At 45.9% G+C, this 22,082-nt stretch overlaps 1 protein-coding gene across 5 annotated transcripts in view; it reads right to left on the reverse strand.

The window, feature by feature from the left end:
* The window catches only part of LOC146194683 (arylsulfatase B-like), a 91,221-nt gene that overhangs the window by 28,767 nt on the left and 40,372 nt on the right, over positions 1-22,082 (reverse strand). For 4 of the 5 annotated variants that reach the window (XM_084597499.1, XM_084597502.1, XM_084597501.1 and 1 more), the window contains exons 4-7: positions 17,133-17,245; positions 15,248-15,358; positions 11,768-11,893; positions 11,210-11,336 (exon numbers count right to left, since the gene is read on the reverse strand). In XM_084597499.1, coding sequence (XP_084453625.1) covers positions 11,210-11,336; positions 11,768-11,893; positions 15,248-15,358; positions 17,133-17,245 — 477 coding nt within the window. Of the gene's footprint in view, positions 1-11,209; positions 11,337-11,767; positions 11,894-15,247; positions 15,359-17,132; positions 17,246-19,913; positions 19,978-22,082 lie in introns of those variants that run through there. The other variant, XM_084597503.1, reaches the window with a different exon arrangement.

Here is a 22,082-nt window from a genome sequence, read left to right on the forward strand (position 1 = left end):
AAGTATACGCTACCAAACTCCTGTGGTATGAAAGCTTTCACACGCACTGTCTTTTGTTGGCAGTGGCATATGAGCTTGACGAAAAGTCTATGCATTATTTGCCCCCTTCTTCTTCCACAGTTCAAGACATGGAGGGCGTAGACAGGCTTTTCCACCGAACCATTGTTGCAGACTTGACCGGGAGTTACCGAATCACTCATGTCCGAGTCTGCCGATATATAGACAAGGCTAGCGATTCACAGTAGTAGTCATGGTTTGCAAAGCCGATGTGGAGGCCTTCACAGTCCTTTCTTATGTCACCAAGATTACTTGGCCTCGTGGGCCAATAACCGTATCAAAATCTTGTACAGTTATCTTAATTGAGGGTGCGTGCCCCAAAAAACACCCGAGTTAATTGCATAGCGCCAAGCAATTCCTGCTCTTTTTTGAACAAGGGATAGCGACGACATTAGAGTGGGCAAAAATTTTATTTCACACTCCGCCAGTGTGAAACCACGGATAGCTGCAATATTAATAACGTTGAGACAAAAATATTCAGGACGTGGGGCAAATAACAAAGGCGATACGGGGCAATCTCTTAGGATAGATAATTTCAGGGGTGTAAGTGTGCTCAACTTCTAGTTAAAAATAAGCCTTGTATAGGAGCTCTTATATCGCAGTCCAATGTCGCCAAGCAGAACATCCCCAATATTTGCACAACGCTGCTTAAAAAAAAGTCGTGATCATCACGTTTTCCTTTTTTTAACTGCCAGTAAATTGCGCTGTGCATTATCGTTGTAATCAACTTCCATCCCTGAGAGCCCCGCTGCGGTAATGCTGTTTAGAGCGCTCGGCGCCTGTGGCCAAGGATGCAGAGATTAAATCCCGGCCGCGGAGGCAGCTTTTCGATGGAGGCGAATGCAAGGTGCCCGTGTGCTGTGCGATGTCAGTGCATGGAGATTCCCTGACATTCTAAATTTCCGGAGTCCTGTTGGAATGTATATTATGGTTTTCTATTATCAACAAATGCATTGCTTTCCTTCGCAGGAACGGAAACAGTTCTCTGAAGCAACAAGTGAAGTTTTGTACAAGTCGCATATTAGATTTAGACAATGCCTGTATTTTATGCAGCCCTCCCACTGCACTCGAGAAAGATAACGTAGCGAAAGTGCGGGAAAGGACAACTCACGGGGTTTAGGAAAATTACCTACAGATTATTCAGCGCTACACTTTTTTAACAGGTATTTCACCCGAAAACACTCAAATATGACAAAAAAAGCTTCGTTTATGACTTCCTAACAAGTTATTCAGCGCTACATAAAAGACATGTACGGAAACGGGAAGCCATACACAGGACAGTGCCCGTCCTGTGTATTTCTTCCTGTGTCCGTACGTGTCTTTTATGTAGTGCTGAACAACTTGTTACGGAACCATGCTTCTCTAACTAGCCCAGCAAGTAAGTGTTTTGTTGAGCTCTTTCATGACGTTTATCATTCCTGGGAGGCTACGCCACGCGAAAAACTACGTCTTTTCACCTCATTATTTGCCCTGACGTGTGAATCACGACAAAAACTACGCAGGTTGAAGTGCAGAGGTGGAGCGTTCATCACGCTTTCTGAAAATAATTGCACTATCTAACCATACACCCTCCGCTGTAGAAGCTTGCATATATAGCAACGCATTAGTGTAAATATAGACTTTTCATTCATTTTTTTTTCGCTCCTATACAAGCACTACTATACTATAGGTGCACAGAAGTTCACCTATGAGCATGCGCACTAATGTACTATCAGTAAAATTCTTTCATAGGGATGAGACCCGATAGTGGGACTCATTCTTGATGACTTTGCGTTCAGTATTCATATATATATATATATATATATATATATATATATATATATATATATATATATATATATATATATATATATATATATATGCCTTGAAGCCATAGGTTGCGTAAGAGGGTTCTAACACAGCTTTCGCCCTCGCTCACGTTCTACGTGACGCTGGCGGTAACAAAGAACGTTCCACGTCCGCCGCTATGGCTGAGAGTGGCGCTGGTGGACGGAACACTCTCAAGGTTCGTATACAGACAACATAAATACCCAAGCAAGTAGCAGGGGGGACAGCGGCCGATGTAGCTCAGTTGGAAGAGCACCGGACGCGATATTCGGAGTTCGTGGGTTCGGTTCCCACGATCGGCACGTTGTTTTTTCTTCTACTTTGTGTTTAATTATATTTCCCCTAAACAGATTACATTACTAATTTCTGTGATTATCCAAGTAAACATTAAAATAAACAAAGTACCTTGCCCAACGCTTTCCTTGCCGCGCCGACTGTTGGCTTCTTTCATTCATGTATTATAACGAGCACCCTCATTTCCCCTTAATTGATCTGCTTTGATTGTAGCTTACGGGGGTCTCGGTTCTGGCAGTCTTGAAGCCATATATAGCGTAAGAGGGTTCTAGCACAGCTTTCGCCATCGCTCTTGATCACGTTCTACGTGACGCTGGCGGTAACACAGGACGTTCCACGTCCGCCGCTATAGTTGAGGGCGGCGCTGGTGAACACTGTCAAGGTTGGTATACAGACAACATAAATACCCAAACAAGTAGCAGGGGGACAGCGGCCGATGTAGCTCAGTTGGAAGAGCACCGGACGCGATATTCGGAGGTCGTGGGTTCGGTTCCCACCATCGGCACGTTTTTTCTTCTACTTTGTGTTTTTTATCTTTCCCGTAAACAGATTACATTACTAATTTCTGTGTTTATCCAAGTAAACATTAAAAAACAAAAACAAAGTACCATCCCCAACGCTTTCCTTGGCCTCGCCGACTGTAGGCTTCTTTCTTCCATTCATTCATATATATATATATATATATATATATATATATATATATATATATATATATATATATTTATATATATATTGTTACGTGCTTTGTACGCAAGGAGGGTTTATTTACAGGGATCGGTACAAAGAGGAATGCGGCGAAGCGTACAAACGTTCCTCTGCCGTTGCTCGTTCTTCTTCTTCACCGATCTGCCCGACCGCTCTTCTTCATCTTCCGTCGACGTTCTACGAAGGCGCGTGACATTTCCCTCCTCGCAGACGAAGCCCGTCGGGTGAGTTACAGAGATCCTCTGGAATGAAATCGCTTGAGGCGGGCTACATGCACCACCTGCGACTGCCGTGACCGTCGACCATTCGCCGTTATGCGTGCTATGACGTAATTCAGGTCATTGATGCGTTCTAACACAACAAACGGTCCGGTGTAGTGTGACAGCAGTTTTTGACAAAGGCCACGCTTACGGAGAGGTGTCCACAACCACACATAGTCACCAGGAACATAGGAAACTTGTTGGTGTCGGGCGTCGTAGCGGTTCTTAGAACGTTCTTGTGAGGATAAAATTCGAACTCTGGCCAGCTGGCGGGCTTCTTCAGCTCTGCAGCGTGTGGTAGCAAGAGAAGGTTCGTCATGAATGAAAAATGGCAGTATGGTGTCAAGGGCACAGCGAGGCGTGCGAGCATAGAGAAGGTAGAAGGGACTCTAGCCTGTTGTCTCATGTTGCGCTGTGTTATATGCATGCGTAATGAACGGTAGAACGCCATCCCAGTCCTTATGGTCTGCAGCGACGTACATAGCATGGTAAGCGTCCTATTAGTTCGTTCTACCACACCGTTCGTTTGGGGATGATATGGCGTGGAGTGGCGAAAACTGCAGACGCTGAGTCGAAAAAGTTCTTCGACAATGTCCGCTGTGAATTGGCGTCCACGGTCACTAATGATGACTACAGGAGGGCCGTGCCGAAGAATGACGAGTCGAAGTAAGAAATTTGATACTTCAGACGCAGTAGCGGATGGTATCGCGGCTATCTCACAGTAGCGGGTTAAATAATCAACGCACACAAGAATCCATCGGTTTCCTTTAGAGGACCGTGGAAAAGGTCCAAGAAGGTCAATGCCAACTTGCTCAAACGGGGCTGTTGGAGGTGTGACTGGCTGGAGTTTTCCATGTGGGCTTGAAGTCGACAGCTTAAAGCGCTGACATTGCACACAGCTGGCTACATATCGCTTGATCGTTGAACGCATATTCGGCCAGTAAAATCGCTGCTGTGTGCGGTAGTGTTCGGGCCACTCCCAGGTGACCAGACGTGGCGTCATCATGCGTCATTTCTAGAACTGTGATACTTAGGCTTTCCGGAACGACAAGAAGCATACGTGCTCCCCCAGAGGCGAAATTTTTCTTGTAAAGCACTTCTTCGCGAATGCTAAATGTGTTCTTCATAGGATCGTTGGCGGAATCAAACAGTGAAGTTAATGTTTTGCCTTTGCGTTGCTCGGTTCGGAAAACTCGGAGATCGGGGAAGGTTTGTGAAATTGGAGCCAAATATTCATCGAAATTGTCTGAGTCATTATCAGTCGTTTGAAGCGGCAAACGCGAAAGACAGTCAGCATCTGAGTGTTTATGGCGGCTTTTATGCACCACAGTAAAATTAAACTCTTGTAGGCGTAAAGCCCATCGAGCGAGCCGCCCACAGGGGTCACGAAGACTCACGAGCTAGCAAAGGGAATGGTGGTCGGTCACAATCGTGAAAGCATTCCCGTACAGATAGGAACGAAAGCGCTGTACAGCGAAAACAACGGCTAGACATTCTTGCTCCGTAACCGTGTAATTTCTTTCACATTTACTCAACGAGCGGCTGGCATACGCTATCACGTGCTGATCGCGTCCATGGCGTTGTATAAGTACAGCGCCGATACCGATACCACTTGCGTCAGTGTGTACTTCAATTGGAGCTGATGGGCAGAAGTGGCGGAGGATTGGGCCCGAGGTCAAAAGAAACTTCAGATGACGGAAAGCTGAGTCACATTCGCTGGTCCAATTGAATGGTGTATCTTTATGCAGTAGACCCGTAAGTGGGTAAGCGATGTCTGCAAACCTTGGTATAAAGCGTCGAAAGTACGAGCATAGCCCCAAAAAGCTCTGCAGCTCTTTTACTGATTTGGGCATGGCAAAACTTTTGACGGCTTCAATTTTATTGGGATCTGGTTGAACACCTTCTTTGTCAACTAAGTGACTGAGGACAATTGTTTCACGATCGCCAAAATCACATTTCTTTGCATTCAGTACAAGACCAGCTCGTTCCATGCAATTAAGTACGATATCCAGACGGCTGTTGTGCTCACTAAATGTTTTGCCAAAAATTACTACGTCGTCCAAATAACATAAACAAATTTGCCACTTTAGTCCACGTAGAATTGTATCCATGAACCGCTCGAATGTGGCAGGTGCATTACATAATCCAAAAGGCATAACGTTAAATTCGTAAAGTCCGTCTGGTGTTACGAATGCTGTTTTTTCTTTATCTGCAATGTGCATGGGGATTTGCCAGTAACCGGATCTCAAGTCAATAGAAGAAAATTATGAAGCTGAGTGCAGACAGTCAGTTGCGTCATCTATACGTGGAAGCGGGTAGACATCTTTCTTCGTGACTGAATTTAAACGACGGTAATCAACACAAAACCTCCATGTGCCATCTTTCTTTTTAACAAGGATAACTGGAGCTGCCCAAGGACTACAGGACTCTCTAATAATGCCGCGCTTTAGCATGTCTTGAACTTGCTCATCTATTACCTTACGTTCAGTTGCTGAGACTTGATAGGGCTTCTGACGTATTGGAGGGGCGGACCCAGTGTTGATCGTGTGATGAATACGACTGGTAGGCAGTGGCATTGAGTCATCATTGGCAAAGTCGAACACCGTCACGTGTTTCAGTAGTAGTTCCACTAGAATACGACGCTCAGTTGTAGAAAGAGACTTACTAATCATAGCCGTAACTTGGGTCTCCATGCCTGGTCGCACCTGCTGCTCAGTGACAGAGCTGTTTAACGCTTCGACGGAACCGGATATGCCTTCCTCGAAACGGGCGGGTTTTAGGCCCCGAGGCAACACAGTTGGCTCTTCGGAGTGTTTCACTGTCCATAGCTCAGTGCGGCCTTTAGTCACGGGAATGACGCAACGAGGCACAAGGATACTCTTAGAGCAGGTGAATCTCGTAGGTTCTACTATAGCCTCAAAAGATTCGCACTGGTTCCGAATAGAGAAAACCCGCACGAATGCTGCAGATAACGCTGACACAATTGTGTCTTCTTCCACAGCAAATGCTCCAAATTCAGGAGTCGAGTCATCCATAACACCCGAAAGTAGTGAAGGATTCAAAGCAATCTCTCCCGTACCACAGTCTAAAGTTGCACCACACTCTTGCAGAAAATCAATCCCAAGAATCACATCATGCGTAGACCGAGGCAGTGCTGCAAATTCTACTCCAAACTCGAGGCCGCCAATAACAACATCCGAAGCACACACACCAAGAGGAACTAAAGGTTCACTACCGACACCACGGAATAATACTGCACGGTCACCACTGAACATTACTTTCCTACCTAAACAGTTCTTAAAACTCAAACTCTGTAGCACCAGTGTCCACAAGAGCCATTGTTTTCACACCATCAACAAACATTTCCAATTTCTTCTTTAACATAAACACGGGCAGAGGTATGGACGTCATCGACTCGCCGGCGGCCTCACCTCCATCGGCCGCGCCCCCTAGTTTCCCGGAGGCCGAGGGTTAGAACGACGTCGAGGGGAAGGTGACCTGCGTGGGCGCTGGGGTGGCGGCGTCACACTACGATCAGATGCAGGAGATGAATTCCGCAAATATGTCGAATGGTGTGAGTCCCCAGTAGGCATAGTCGGGGATCGCTGTTGTTCGGTGTGCAGCCGTCCGTGAATGTTCGCGTGGGGTCGGTAATCTTGGACAGTTGGAAAACGACGGCGGCAGTATCTAGCGATATGCCCCGCAATGCCACACCTGTAGCACACAGGTTGAGGGCGCCAGCGATCAGCATAAGAGTCCTCACTAACAAAGTCGCGACGTTGGTTGTAGCGAGGCTCCCGCTGCTGACGAACCACATTTTCAGAGTAGGCGGGCCTCTTTTCCATCGGCTGGTGGTCATAACGTTGAGTACAGCTGCGCTGATCATCCATATACGAAGCGCCGCTAGGTTGAACCCACGGAGTGGACAGGGCGGCAACATTTGCCTGCGGTGCACAACTCTGCCGCACATATTCTTCACTACAGATGGCGTCCCTAGATCTTGACAATTCCTCGCGTACAATTTCTCGTATCATATCAGCCATGGAAACTGAAGGACAGGCTTCAACACTGGCTACAGAGGTGACATTGGCCAGTCTTCCGAATTTAGGTATAATTCGTCGCAGCTTGAGAGCCTCAAATGTTCTACAATGCTTTATATCATCAGCGGTGGTGCTCAGGTTCTCTTTGCTAATAAGAAAATTATAAACGTCTTCCGCTATTCCTTTCAGGAGGTGACCGACTTTGTCTTCTTCAAGCATAGTGGGGTCCTTTCAGGAGGTGACCGACTTTGTCTTCTTCAAGCATAGTGGGGTTGACGAGTCTGCATAGCTTTAAGATGGCTTCGATATATGCAGTACAAGTTTCTCCGGGTACTTGCGCCCGGTGAAACAAAGTTTGTTCAGCGCGCTTCTTCTTTGCAGGTTCATCTCCAAAATTTTTCTTGATTTCGCTTGTAAAGATAGCCCATGTTCTTAATGAATCCTTGTGATTATCGAACCAGTCAAAGGCAGTGGCGGCAAGGAAGAACACCACATTAGCCAGCTTAGTAGCGGCGGTCCAGTGATTGTATTTACTCACTCTTTCGTAGTGCTTCAGCCACTCATCAACGTCCTCTTCAGGTTTTCCGGAAAAAGTACGCGGCTCTCGATAATGGGCCCAGTTGTTCGCCGTGGATGGTCCTGGCTGCTCGGTACTGTCATCTTCAGCCATGTCTGATAACATTGGTGGTAGGCCAGCAAGTCTACGGCTTCTTCGGTAGATAAAACGCTCCGTGGTCGCTACCCAAGCACCTCTCACCAAGACGTTACGAGCTTTGTACGCAAGAGGGGTTTATTTATAGGGATCGGTACAAAGAGGAATGCGGCGAAGCCTACAAACGTTCCTCTGCCCTTGCTCGTTCTTCTTCACCGATCTGCCCGACCGCTCTTCTTCATCTTCCGTCGACGTTCTACGAAGGCGCGTAACAATATATATATATATATATATATATATATATATATATATATATATATATATATATATATATATATATATATTGTGGTGCCGAGACAACAAAGATGAAGTAGAGATCAGAGTATTGGAGCGAAAGAAGACGAGAAAGTGGAAATAAAAAGGCTCGGCCATCGACCGGACGCTTAGCTCAGCGCGTCTCAGTTTCAGTCTTTACAATGGCGCAGTCGACCCGGACCTTCCCAATCCGCTGCTCCTCCTTTGAAGGGGCCGGGCAGTCACACGGCCGGCTCACTCGGCGCCTGGGACCCCTATCCCGTCAGAGAGCGGCGTAAATGCCTCCTCGGCGGATTCGGCTTTGGCCCTTCTTCCCGAAGTCCTCTCCAGGAGTTATCTGCATCTTTCACTGCAGCGCTTGGCCGCGCTTCGTTATCCTCTGGGTGCCCAGTACTGCGAGTATACCTTCCGGAGTTCCGTGGATTTTCTGACGACGACGAAGCGTGGACTTAAGTTGTAGACGCTGCTGATCGGCGTTCCGTCTGGTCTTCAGTCACTTCGCTCGCCGTCGCGGAAGGCCATCTCCGTGGTGCTGCCCGCGTCTGGCCCCAGTACGAAGGCCGCCGCTATTTGGTTGGCTAGGAACTTTGCCCTCCTTGCCGCGTTTACACCCCTGGCCAGTGCACACGATGTTAAACTCACGACGATAAAATCGCGGCGCCAGGATCCAGATGAAGACGTCGCCCTTTACATTTATTATAAGGTCAGTCTTCAGGCCTGCATTATAGACTGGCCCGCGTCCGCAGCCAAACAGCACACGGTCGACGGACTTCACGATGCCACGCAGGCATCTATTATGTCCGCACTGGACACTGGCAGCCTCTCCATCTTAGCCCATTGAGCGGCCTCATTGCATGATACCGCCAGTCGTCGCGGTATCCTTGCTGCCGCCGAGATATCTGCCGCAGCACCACAGCAACGCCCCTGTTGCTTTTCGTGCGGACAACATGACCACATGTACAAAGGGGTTCCGCATGCTGCCCGCCCACGCATACAATTCCAGAATTACCCTCTTCCCTTCCTGCCGGTGCATGTCGATGGCATCGAGGAGTTAACCGTACTGGTTGACACCGGCGCTGAGCGAACGGCATTGCTTCAACGTCATGCACCGGGCCCGCTGAGTCACTGGACCTCGTCTCCAATGCAAGGCTTAGGGTAAAGCGCCGTTCCCGTCGGTGCAGTCGATATCTGCATCTGGCTTGAGGCTGGCAGCAAGGTCCTCGTGGGCGTCGCGGTGTTTGCGGACTTGCCTGCTGACCTCATCAGGGGCACAGACTACCTTATGCACGGGGACGTGGCTCTGTCAATCGAAAACGGCGAAATGAAGCTCCGCTCATGCCGTACCGCCTCTAGCCCGCCCGCGGACGAGCATGCTAAAGGCGAACCTTCCAGTGCTCAAACTTTGAGTGCCCTACTGCAGCGACACAGGGCCATTTTCGCGGAGACTAGCGCACAGCTTCTTGGCACTGATTTGATTGTCCACTGCATACCAACGGACAATCACCCGCCCATAACCATACCGCTGCGGCGCTACGCAGAGCGCGAGCGAACAGTCATCGCTGACCAGGTACGCGACATGCTAGCTGCTGGCGTCGTAAGACCCTCCTCGAGTGATTGGGCAGCCCCTGTTGTTCTCGCACGCAAACAAAAACGGCACTCTGAGGTTTTGCGTCGACTACAGAGAGCTCAATAATCACATGATCCCAGACTCTTATCCGCTTCCCCGTATCGACGACACAATTGCCACCATCCAACACGACAGATAATTTTCATATCTCGACCTGCGCTCCGGGTATTCGGTGATAAACGGCGCCGAAGAGGATAAACACAACACTGCCTTTCGCACCCTTACCTGGCTGTACGAGTTTTATCGCATGCCTTTCGGGCTACGTACAGCTCCAAGCACATTCAAGCGCGCTATGAACATGGCGCTTGGTTCTCTCAACCACGACGCCAGCATCTTCGGAATCTGGATAATGTTCTTGTCCTGTTATACCAAGCTGGCTTCAGGCTAAAGCGCGAGAAATTTAAGTTTGGCCTGTCGCCGATCTCCTATCACGGATACAAAATTTCTGCGGAGGGCATTCACCCGCTCCCAGAGCGAATAGCGGCCGTCACGATTTACCCCACTCCTAACAGTGTGAAGCAGCTGCAGACGTCACTGGATTCTTATTTACGTAACTTTTTAGCCAATTTTGCCACCACAGCAGCTCCCTTCGCAAATTTGTTGAATGGCGCGAAATTTAGACTGGGAAATAATGTCTCCTGAAAGGAGCCATGGAACGCTACTTGCGGTGCTATTCTAATTTAAGAAATTCATTGAGAAGATTTGTGTGAAGCCTATAATTTCAAAAATCATTTTGGAAGTAAAGCCCCCGGCGACCGCTCACGCGAAATTAGGTTGACCCCTCGAAGCGCTTTCCATCACTGTCAGTGTTCACTGGGCTTTGTGCGTGTACCCACTTGCTCCCGCTACTTGTTTTCTGACTTAGTTAAGGATGACAGGCGGGGGGGGGGGGGTAGAGGAGGAGGAAGAGTGTCATTTTCGATAACCAATAAGTTCGCTGTTATTGAAGCCAGCTGAAAATTTCTCCGTGGCGGAGAAAAGTGATGAAATGCCTAGTGCTCGTGCCGGTTTTCTAGTTCTAGCAAATAGGTTTTCATGCCCCTTTAATATACTGACTCCAGAAATTCCGACCACCTGGGATTCTTTAACATGCACTGACGTCGCACGGCACGTGAGTGCCTAGCTTTTTGCCTACAAAGCAGCCGCCCAAGCCGGGATTCGATCGCGCATCTTTGGACGCAGTAGTCGAGTACACTAACCACTGCGCCATCCCAGCGGGAATATGATATATTTCAACTGGATTGCTGAGTAGCATTCGCGATACAAGTGCAAAGTTCAAAAGGCGACCAGACAGGGCAGTTGGATATTTTTTCTTTGCCTTTAAAGCTTTTTTTCCGACTGAGGCGAGACCCTGTTGTAGAGATGTACATTACTGGACAGGAGATTAGGTTGTGCCACACGAATGCGTTCTCAACTAAAAAAGCAACCTCACCCGCAAAAATTGTTCGGTTTTCCTCGTCGATATGCTGGAACTTGTCGATGTTCTCCTTCGGTGCCTGAAGTGCTTCGGCTCCAGGCGATCCGTGCACAGCCTGGTAGCCCACAATCAGAAGGAGCGGCTGTTTGAAAGAGAGGTCACTTGAAACAATATCCGACAGCATCACATGTATTTGCGATGGCCTCGTCACGAAGTCCTGCTGTTCCACGTTCCACACATCCACGCATTCCAAATCGCAAAATTGCATTATACTGCAAAATATTGTATTAGTTGGTGGTGTTGTTACACTGCTGTTTCATGTTCAAAGCGCGAGCTGCGCTGCCTTTTTTCTTGCGAAAATGTTTGTTTTTATTTTTTGTTATATCTTGACGGTTTGCGGAACATTTCTGTTCATAAAGCGGAGCTTAGTTTTGTCTGTAGCATGAAACAGTGTTGTTGATGCATTTCCGTTGTATTTTGAACTGTGTATTTCCCACTCCTGCTTACGGCATTTTGGAAGGCTAGCCGCACAGTGTAAATAAATAAATAAATAATTCGTATTAACGTGATTACCTTGGACTGGTCGTGGTGCCGAATAATATGCTGGGCTCTTTCAGTGAAAAGGTCTGTGGAGTACGTCCCATTTTGAGAACGGACGGGATCTCTGTTAAACCAAAAATCGAGGCATGTGTCGTTATCCTGTAGGAAAAAATAAAAGGCAAGCCCAACTGTTATTAATCCTTAAATTAACAACAAAAAAACCATTTGCGCTTCAAATGACTAGTGTAATTTCGTACCGCAGACGGCAGGGTTCATCTGCAACTGGAAACATGCGACAATAAATGTGCCTATTACTTCCACGAGAGCAATGTTACATTACGTAATTGCAGTGCATACTCAACACATATGCAAGGACTGTAAGGAAATGTTTGGTGATAGGCAATGATTAATCTTTACTCACTGCTATTACCCAAAGGAACTATATGGCGATGTGTCAAAAGTTACAAAAAAGAGTGCTGGTGTTCCTGCCCTCAGGCACAAAGGGAAGTGGATACTGGAAAGGGTGATTACTTCAATTAATGCTTTCATTTTGTTTTCATAGCATACCAACATAGACCAGTACAGAAATTATACGAGCAGTTACCTCAAATGAATGCCATTTTTATTAATGAAGCTGGAGTTAGGGCGCTCTTGAACAACCTTAACCCGCATGCTGCTCATGATCCAAACGGCGTGTCAAATCACGTCTTGAAGCGCTGCTCCCAAAATATTGCACCTTTTTTGGTTGGTTTATTGAACAAGTCATTAAATTTTCAGCACATACCTCATGACTGAAAAGTGGCAGTTGTAATTCCTATTTTCAAAGATAGCTCTCGTGATTTGGTAATCAATTATAGACCAGTAGCTTTAACATCTCTTTGTTGTGAAACTTTGAACATGTTGTTTATTCTGGACTTATTAAGTACCTTCATGAGCATGGTTTATTCAACCCGACCCAGCACGAATCTGGCTCGAGATTATCGAAGTCAACAGACAACTTGTTGACTTCATCCACAACGTAGCTTATGGTTATAACTATGGTACACAAATAGATGCCGTTTTTATTGATTTCCGAAATGCGTTTGACGTAGTACCGCATAATGTACTTCTACAGAGATTGTTATATATTGATCTTCCTGATTCGCTTTACGGCTGGTTGAAAAATTACTTGCATGAAAAAGAGCACAATGTGGCCCTAAATGGTATGACGTCAAGAACGATTGAATTTGTTCAGGTGTGCTACAGCGACCCACTCAGGGGCCGCTCCTGTTCCTCGTTTATATATGCGATTTAACTACAGTGAACTAGAATATTCTAGTTCACTGTAATTTAACTGAAGGCCTTGCCCCGAATGTGAGACTTTACGCACATAATTGCGTTGTATATCACTCTGTGTCATATGCAGAAAATATGAGCGTGTTGCACTTTTGTCTTGAAAAATATGCTCGTTGTGTGTTAAATGTAAAATTGACCTCAATATAGCAAAATGCTATCATGTGCAGTTAACGAACAAATATAAAACGTTCTCTAGCTTATACTTCTAAAATAACGCTCTAGTGAAATGTCTAGACAAAGTAAAATATCTGGGTGTCACATTAATGGCGACATTGGACTGGACAAACCATATTCAAACTACATGCGCTAAAGCATCTCGTCTTTTACACCTTTTCCAAAGAAGTTTCAAATGTGAACCAAAACCCCTGGAGGAAAAATTACACCTGTCAAATATCAGGCCGGTGTTAGAATACGCGTAGAGGTAGCTTGGGACCCTTTCACAAAACCTCTTGGATATACGTTAGAGCTGGTTCAAAAAAGGGCTGCACGATTTGTCACGGGTGTCTAAGACTTAAAATAGAGGCTCTCAAATCAGGGAAAGTCCTGGTTGGAAGCTGCTTTACGCACGAAGGAAAATCTTCCGGTTAAAGCTGTTTGAACAATATTAACGACTGTAACACGGGAATCGATAGGAAAACATATTTAAAGCAACCTCGTTATAAATCTAAGAGACTGGACAATTAAAAAATACAAATTTAGGCCATATCAAATTAGCATAAGTGCATTGCAGTTTTCCTTCTTTCCGCGCTCAATTTCAGATTGGAATTTTCTTCCGGATGAGGTAGTATCTGCATCTTATGTTTTGCCTGCCATCGAGAACAATATTTGAACGTGTTTTAGCTTACACGTAGCATACTTTAATTTTAAACAGAGTAGCAATTTGTGTTCTGTGTATCTTTTATACTTGGCATTGAGTTTGTTTCCGTCCTAATTGTTAAAGTGGCAGTTTGAAATAGTTTTTATTTTATTTTTACTTCAGAACTTATTGTGTGCTTTTGCTACCACTTTTCTTTTTTTTATCTTTACTTTTGCTATTAAACCCCTACAATAATTCTTAAAGGGCACTGTAGGTAGGAAATAAATAAATAAAGTAATCAAGTGCTCCTATTGTCACAGTCTGTATGTCGTGTCATGTTCTTCGGCAGACAATGTGGGAGTATATTATTGCATTCCCACCTCTATGCTATTGATGCGAAAGCATATCCTGGCTCATGAGAGGCCTGTACAGGCCACATTCGAACTGCATGCAATGCTGCGCTACAATATGTAGTGCATTATTCTTCTTTTCCGATTATTCGGGCAGTGAAAAGGGCAGTTATTTCCAGCAACATAAACATAACATCTGAAAAAGAACGGAGCACATAAGGAGTATTTACCACAATACATTTCATGCAGTTCGAATGCCTTATATTCCTTACATCGTGTCAGATGATGTCGCATTTCCATCGGGCTTCCTGCGCGGCTGCAACGCTCAGGTGCAGTACTGCGCACAAACGTTTGCAGGACAAATTCCTGCTGCAGGACATAAAGAGATTTTTTTCGTTTCTAAAATATATACGGCATCGCCTAATCCACGGCTGCAAACTCCCCATAGCCACTAATCCACCAAACGGAATAATCAGAATAGTAAGTAGTGGATCTTAGTTACTTTCTGCAATTAACAGTTCTAACGGTAGTTTACATACACTGAGGATGAGAACGTGCTCCCAAAAAACATTTTTTGAGTCTCGAATTGTCTTAGTCTAGGAGTATTTCAAAGCGTTCGCTAGGATCCTCGGCATAGCAGCTCAGTCTTGCCGTTGCTGGATTGTGGGCAGAGATTTGGTTTCTTCTTTTCTGTCTTTAAACGGAAGGAAAATGGCAGCGCAGGCCACGGGACAACCGCTAGTTTTTCTATTCTCAAAGAAATTAATTAAGAAGAAATAAGCATGGGGAAGGCATATAATGTGAACTGGAAGTAACCGATGGTCGCTGGGGGTAAGTGATTGGATTTCAAGTTAAGAAAGAGTAGAAGAGAGTGGCGGATGAGGTTTAGAAATCCCCGTGTTCAAGTGCATGGATGCAGCATCTACTGTCCATGATTATGGGAGAGGTATTTGGCGTGCAGTGGGCATAGTCGGCTCATTAATATCATGCAAGGCATAATTTACAGCCCCGGGCAATGTTGTAATTACATACGTAAGGAATGCTGTGAGTATAGTAGTCTTCATGGCCATTGTAGTATCCATAAAAGCTGTCGAAGCCACGAAAAGTTGGAGTGTAGTCTTCCATGTAATATCCCAGGTGCCACTGCAATTACATCAGCAAAAAAAAAAAAAAAACGATCAACGACGTTGTGAAATGAATATTACGATATATTGCAGAACTATAAACTCGTCTGCCAGTCGGCGCTTTCTACAACGACGGAAAACTACTCAAACTTTCTGAAATATACAAAGATGAATGCTGATCTTTAACTTCAAGATTATTTTCCACTTCGCCACAAAAACATAATCGCAAAGCGCTTAAAAGACGCTAGAGTCTCGCTCTTAGGCAGCCACAAGAGTACTGAGAAGGTGCACAATACGGGTTATAAACACCGAATAAGATCGCAGTTTATGTCGCCACCATGCGCCATAGAGAAGGCCAGGAAGGAACCGAGCTTAGCTTTTCCAGTGCAAGTGTCTATGGTAATCAGGAGATAACCTACTTATCGCATCTATGCTTCGCTGGTGGCCCATTGCTTTGTATTCCAAATTGCATCACATGTCATGTTAAATTTTTTGCATATCGTTTGAGGGCAAGAACTCATCACGCCATACATAAGTATTTATACCAAATGGCAATTAGGTGAGGGAGCAATTCTTTTCTGTTCTTTTCGGGTTTCATACATTGCACAGACTTATAGCGTATGATCATTGCTACCATGCAACGTCAGGTGTAGATAAAAAGCCACGATTTAACCGAGCTGTATACAAGCGTGCCTGCCCTGCCCAGGAGTAGTGCTACTTACGCGGAAGCCATGGCTCCCGGTGAGTGTGATCCCTCTCTAAAATGCTGTCCAAGGGTGTCTCTCTTGCCAACCGTTTCTTTTCCTATACTTTCGACACACGGACGAACGGACAGACAAAGGCCGGCAAACGTAATGACTGGCTACCGTATCGCGCACTCTAAAGAGCTCGTTGTTGGCGTCGACTTGGGAAGCCTTCCCCTTTCAGGTACTTCTTCGGGCAGCAATTTCCGACAAACCGGCAACTAATCTACTTCAACCAACGTCCACTCTCCAAAGGTTTACGCTCATTTCTATCCAAATTCTATAAAAAAATCCAGCCGGACGTCTCCCGAAGCCTTCCTATACTACAAACCTATAATGGAAGCGAATTCAAAGATGGGCACTGTAACAGCTGGAGCTCTGTTTGTTGACGCAACACACACTTCGCTTCGCACAGTGGCTGAGATGTTCTTTATTCAGCGCTTCGAAAAGCATGTTTGCGACCGAACGTCCTCGTAGAAGAATATCAACAAAGTACTAGTTAGCAGTGCCAGAGTAAACGATAATGTTATAGCCTCGCGAAGCAGAGGCACATCTTCAGAGATGAAGAGAGAACACAACAAATAATTTAAGCGTTCCTAAATATAAACATATTTTGCTTCTTTTTTGTTCGGTAAAGTCTAAATCACAACTTCCTGTAATGCATACCCACAGCGAGACCAGAGGCAGCATTTTGGATGGCCATTTGGTCTGAATTTGGTATAAAGGCTTGTCCAGCCACGGATGTGTGTACGCGTAGTAAATTCTTAAACGTTGAGCTACTGGAACTGATTTAGTAAGAATCCTTTCTTTCTTCTCTGAGGGGCGCAAACATGAGCGCAACTAATTAAGTAGGTAGTACACGTAAACGACAACGCAGGATGGAGCACTCAGATAGAGGTGAACAGTGATGATTCTAGTGCAACTAGCATCTTTTTTCTTTCTTTTTCTTTTCTTTTTCGTGATCTGTAAAAAAGAATTCCCCAGCAACGTGAAAATTGTTTCGTATCTCAGATACGCAAAGCTCTCTGAGCTACGCAACGTGATGCTCACCTTTCCAACGAGGTGAGCTTCATACCCTCGTTCCTTCAGGTATTGGGGGAGAATACGAACATCCAAGGGCAATCCCCAAGGCCCTTCAATTCCAGGCAGAGTGCCTTGCATACCTGTGTGGCGCAGGAATATGTAACAAATTAGCAGATTATAGCTGTTTCGCTGGCAAATAATCATTTGTGACCAAGTACCCTCGATCAAAGAAGCCGAAGTTGGACATAGGCGCCGAGGCGCGCCGTAGAAAACGTCCCAGACTTATTTCGATTACTAGAGCTTCACTGTTCTGCACTGGCAAAGCACACATCCGGATGCTTTTGGTTTAGGGTAAAAATGCTGTATTTAACACGGTAAAGCCCTACCTTAAATCTTGTGCGGTACCTGGGCCCCCCTTATAGCTCAGGAAAAAAAGTACCGGTGGAGCAGATTCGTCTGTAGCAAGTACGGAAGCTCATAGCGAGTGCCGCTACCGATCATCAAGTGAAGATTTTGATGATAATGTTGAGGATGATGTCCTCAGTCATAATGGCATATACCCACGGCGGGGGCGGGATTGGTCACGGTGCATTGCATATACCCACATGTTTCGCTACAACAGTCTTGCGCTGTACATTGCATGCCATCCTCGCCAACTTTCTTCGGCGCCCAATAGATGCATACAACGTGACTATCGCTTTGCCCTCCTAACGTGCGTAAAATTTTATTTGAGCAAATGGAAATTCAAAAATTTAGTTACTTTCATACCGTTCGCCCACCTATGACATCTGAAATCTGAGCAAACAGATTCCAGAGCGAAAACTTGTTGAACACAGAATACACTTGTTGAACACAGAATAAGGGAGGTCGCTCTCTAGTGATTGTACGGTTAGTGCTTAAGCTTATTCAAACAAAATTGCGAACCTACGTTATCCTTCTTCGCTTTGCATGGCATCAGGGGCAGAAATTATGCGTGCGTGTAATTAAACCTGTTTTAAAGAATGAACAGTGTTTAGTCAGCATGCACAATTTTTAGGGGCTTTTCGATTTACTCTAGTTTTTTTCCACTGGGATTAGTTTAATATTCTTACCAGCCCTGTGATGAACTCATGTTGTTATACTACTATCTAAAACATTGAAAGTGATCAGAAGTGTTCATGGTCGTCGACGTTATAAGACCACCAAGTTCCGTATAATATAGGAGGTGAATTATGCATTGCTCATTGCAAAAGGAAAGCGCGAAAATGAGCGCTGTTTCTGTCGTCTAGTACGAACATCCTTCTCCAGTTGTTTCGCATTGTCGAAAGCAAAATGGCAGTGCACACTACAATTCCCTCTTTCAAATTACGAGTCTAAACTTCGCAAAGCATGCATTCCCCGTGTTGTCGTCAAACAAGGCTTCGATCAGCGGGCTATCCTGAACACCTAGAGGTGAGCGTGACGAGTCGTTATTGCAGAGTATGAAGGAACACAATTGTTCGCAGAAAAAGCACCATAAAAGGGAGGGCGCAACTAGACTTGTTGTTACCCCTTACATGCATAAGGTTGCTCATAATTTGAAGATGATCGCTAGCGAACATGGTGTCAGGACGGTCTTCTCCGCCCCTTAAACATTGGCTGGCCTGTGCATACGAGAAACGGGCGTAAAAAGCACGTCAAATGTCCTACGTCAAATTTATCAAATCCCCTTAACCTGTGGCAAGGTATACACTGCCCAAAATGGCCGATGTGTTAATGATCGAGCTGCAGAGCATTAGCGTTCTATGAAAAGCAGTCCAAAGTTACGTCTGCCTGTCAATCGTGCGATTTCAAGCCAAAGTGTGAATCAAAGTTCACAGCAATTATGATTTTAGGCAGGGACACTCTTCCCTGTGAGTTGCTTGAATCGACCTCTTACGTAAATAGGCTAGGTTTGGAATGCGTCAGTGACTCATCTGTGTCACTATTTAGTAGTGAAAGTCGTCTTTTGAACTTGCATACATATGTTGCCGACGGTGTGGGAGCATTCGCCTTTTGAAGAAGTTTCTATGTGATGTTTCGAAAAAGAAGTTGGAGTTGGCGCCTGTCTTGCGTGTCTATTTGTGAGTGCCTATTTGTTAGCGCTGTGAATATTCCCTTTTATGAATAAGAATATAGACTGCACTTCAAGCTTTCAGTTCCAGTATTATGTTCAAGGGAATTAATAATTTATTCAGGCCACAGCTAGATATTTGGATTTTTCATGGGGTTTAACGCCCCAAACCTACTCAGGCTATGAAGGACGTCGTAGAGGATGACTCCGAGAATTTCATTAACGTGTAATGAAATCGCACAGGACACGGACGCCTTCAAGAATTGGCCACCGCGGAATAGTTACCACATTTGCTTAGTCCTGCAAGGTTTAAACTCTATTCGCCTCTATTTATCAAAGAGTATGACAAAAAGCCTGCTTAGCTCAAGGCGGCGAAACGAGATATCGACAGTGGAAGCGTTATTTCGATCTAAGGAAAGTAATAAAACTATAAACAAACTAACTATAGTCTAGATGAATCCGCTTTTGCTGACGTCGTATCAGCTCAATCAGCAGTTCTGCGCCTTAAAATTTTAAGTAGCAAACAAAACAAAGCAGATTAGAATAATACGCGAACATATTCGACGTCTTTCATTTTGCATGTTAACTCCTACGCTGCTATCACTTTCGCTGCCTTAAGTTCTATCGCTTTGTTAGCTCGGAAGTTGTTTTAGGAATTCCGTGAATGGGTAAAGTGTATTGTGCACCAGCGGAATGATTGTTACACGCGCTTCGGTTTCGGGTGCAACGTGTGTTACCTGTGCGTATTGGATAGAGACCAGTCATGAGAGCTGCCCTGGAAGGCGCACAAGAGGACGTAATGAAATGCCGTGAATGGGTAAAATGTATTGTGCACCAGCGGCATGATTGTTACACGCGCTTCGGTTTCGGTTGCAAGGTGTGTTACCTGTGCGTATTGGATAGAGACCAGTCATGAGAGCTGCCCTGGAAGGCGCACAAGAGGACGTAATGAAATGCCGTGAATGGGTAAAATGTATTGTACACCAGCGGCATGATTGTTACACGCGCTTCGGTTTCGGGTGCAACGTGTGTTACCTGTGCGTATTGGATAGAGACCAGTCATGAGAGCTGCCCTGGAAGGCGCACAAGAGGACGTAATGAAATGCCGTGAATGGGTAAAATGTATTGTGCACCAGCGGCATGATTGTTACACGCGGTTCGGTTTCGGTTGCAAGGTGTGTTACCTGTGCGTATTGGATAGAGACCAGTCATGAGAGCTGCCCTGGAAGGCGCACAAGAGGACGTAATGAAATGCCGTGAATGGGTAAAATGTATTGTGCACCAGCGGCATGATTGTTACACGCGCTTCGGTTTCGGTTGCAAGGTGTGTTACCTGTGCGTATTGGATAGAGACCAGTCATGAGAGCTGCCCTGGAAGGCGCACAAGAGGACGTAATGAAATGCCGTGAATGGGTAAAATGTATTGTGAACCAGCGGCATGATTGTTACACGCGCTTCGGTTTCGGGTGCAAGGTGTGTTACCTGTGCGTATTGGATAGAGACCAGTCATGAGAGCTACCATGGAAGGCGCACAAGAGCACGTAATGAAATGCCGTGAATGGGTAAAATGTATTGTGCACCAGCGGCATGATTGTTACACGCGGTTCGGTTTCGGTTGCAAGGTGTGTTACCTGTGCGTATTGGATAGAGACCAGTCATGAGAGCTGCCCTGGAAGGCGCACAAGAGGACGTAATGAAATGCCGTGAATGGGTAAAATGTATTGTGCACCAGCGGCATGATTGTTACACGCGCTTCGGTTTCGGTTGCAAGGTGTGTTACCTGTGCGTATTGGATAGAGACCAGTCATGAGAGCTGCCCTGGAAGGCGCACAAGAGGACGTAATGAAATGCCGTGAATGGGTAAAATGTATTGTGAACCAGCGGCATGATTGTTACACGCGCTTCGGTTTCGGGTGCAAGGTGTGTTACCTGTGCGTATTGGATAGAGACCAGTCATGAGAGCTGCCATGGAAGGCGCACAAGAGCGCGTAATGAAATGCCGTGAATGGGTAAAATGTATTGTGCACCAGCGGCATGATTGTTACACGCGCTTCGGTTTCGGGTGCAAGGTGTGTTACCTGTGCGTATTGGATAGAGACCAGTCATGAGAGCTGCCATGGAAGGCGCACAAGAGCACGTAATGAAATGCCGTGAATGGGTAAAATGTATTGTGCACCAGCGGCATGATTGTTACACGCGCTTCGGTTTCGGGTGCAACGTGTGTTACCTGTGCGTATTGGATAGAGACCAGTCATGAGAGCTGCTATGGAAGGCGCACAAGAGCACGTAATGAAATGCCGTGAATGGGTAAAATATATTGTGCACCAGCGGCATGATTGTTACACGCGCTTCGGTTTCGGGTGCAACGTGTGTTACCTGTGCGTACTGGATAGAGACCAGTCATGAGAGCTGCCATGGAAGGCGCACAAGAGCACGTAATGAAATGCCGTGAATGGGTAAAATGTATTGTGCTCCAGCGGCATGATTGTTACACGCGCTTCGGTTTCGGGTGCAAGGTGTGTTACCGGTGCGTATTGGATAGAGACCAGTCATGAGAGCTGCCATGGAAGGCGCACAAGAGCACGTAATGAAATGCCGTGAATGGGTAAAATGTATTGTGCACCAGCGGCATGATTGTTACACGGGCTTCGGTTTCGGGTGCAACGTGTGTTACCTGTGCGTATTGGATAGAGACCAGTCATGAGAGCTGCCATGGAAGGCGCACAAGAGCACGTAATGAAATGCCGTGAATGGGTAAAATGTATTGTGCACCAGCGGCATGATTGTTACACGCGCTTCGGTTTCGGGTGCAACGTGTGTTACCTGTGCGTATTGGATAGAGACCAGTCATGAGAGCTGCCATGGAAGGCGCACAAGAGCACGTAATGAAATGCCGTGAATGGGTA

The sequence above is a fragment of the Amblyomma maculatum genome, chromosome 3 (assembly GCF_055883805.1).
Source record: "Amblyomma maculatum isolate TAMU_Amacu chromosome 3, ASM5588380v1, whole genome shotgun sequence".
Classification (NCBI taxonomy): domain Eukaryota; kingdom Metazoa; phylum Arthropoda; class Arachnida; order Ixodida; family Ixodidae; genus Amblyomma; species Amblyomma maculatum.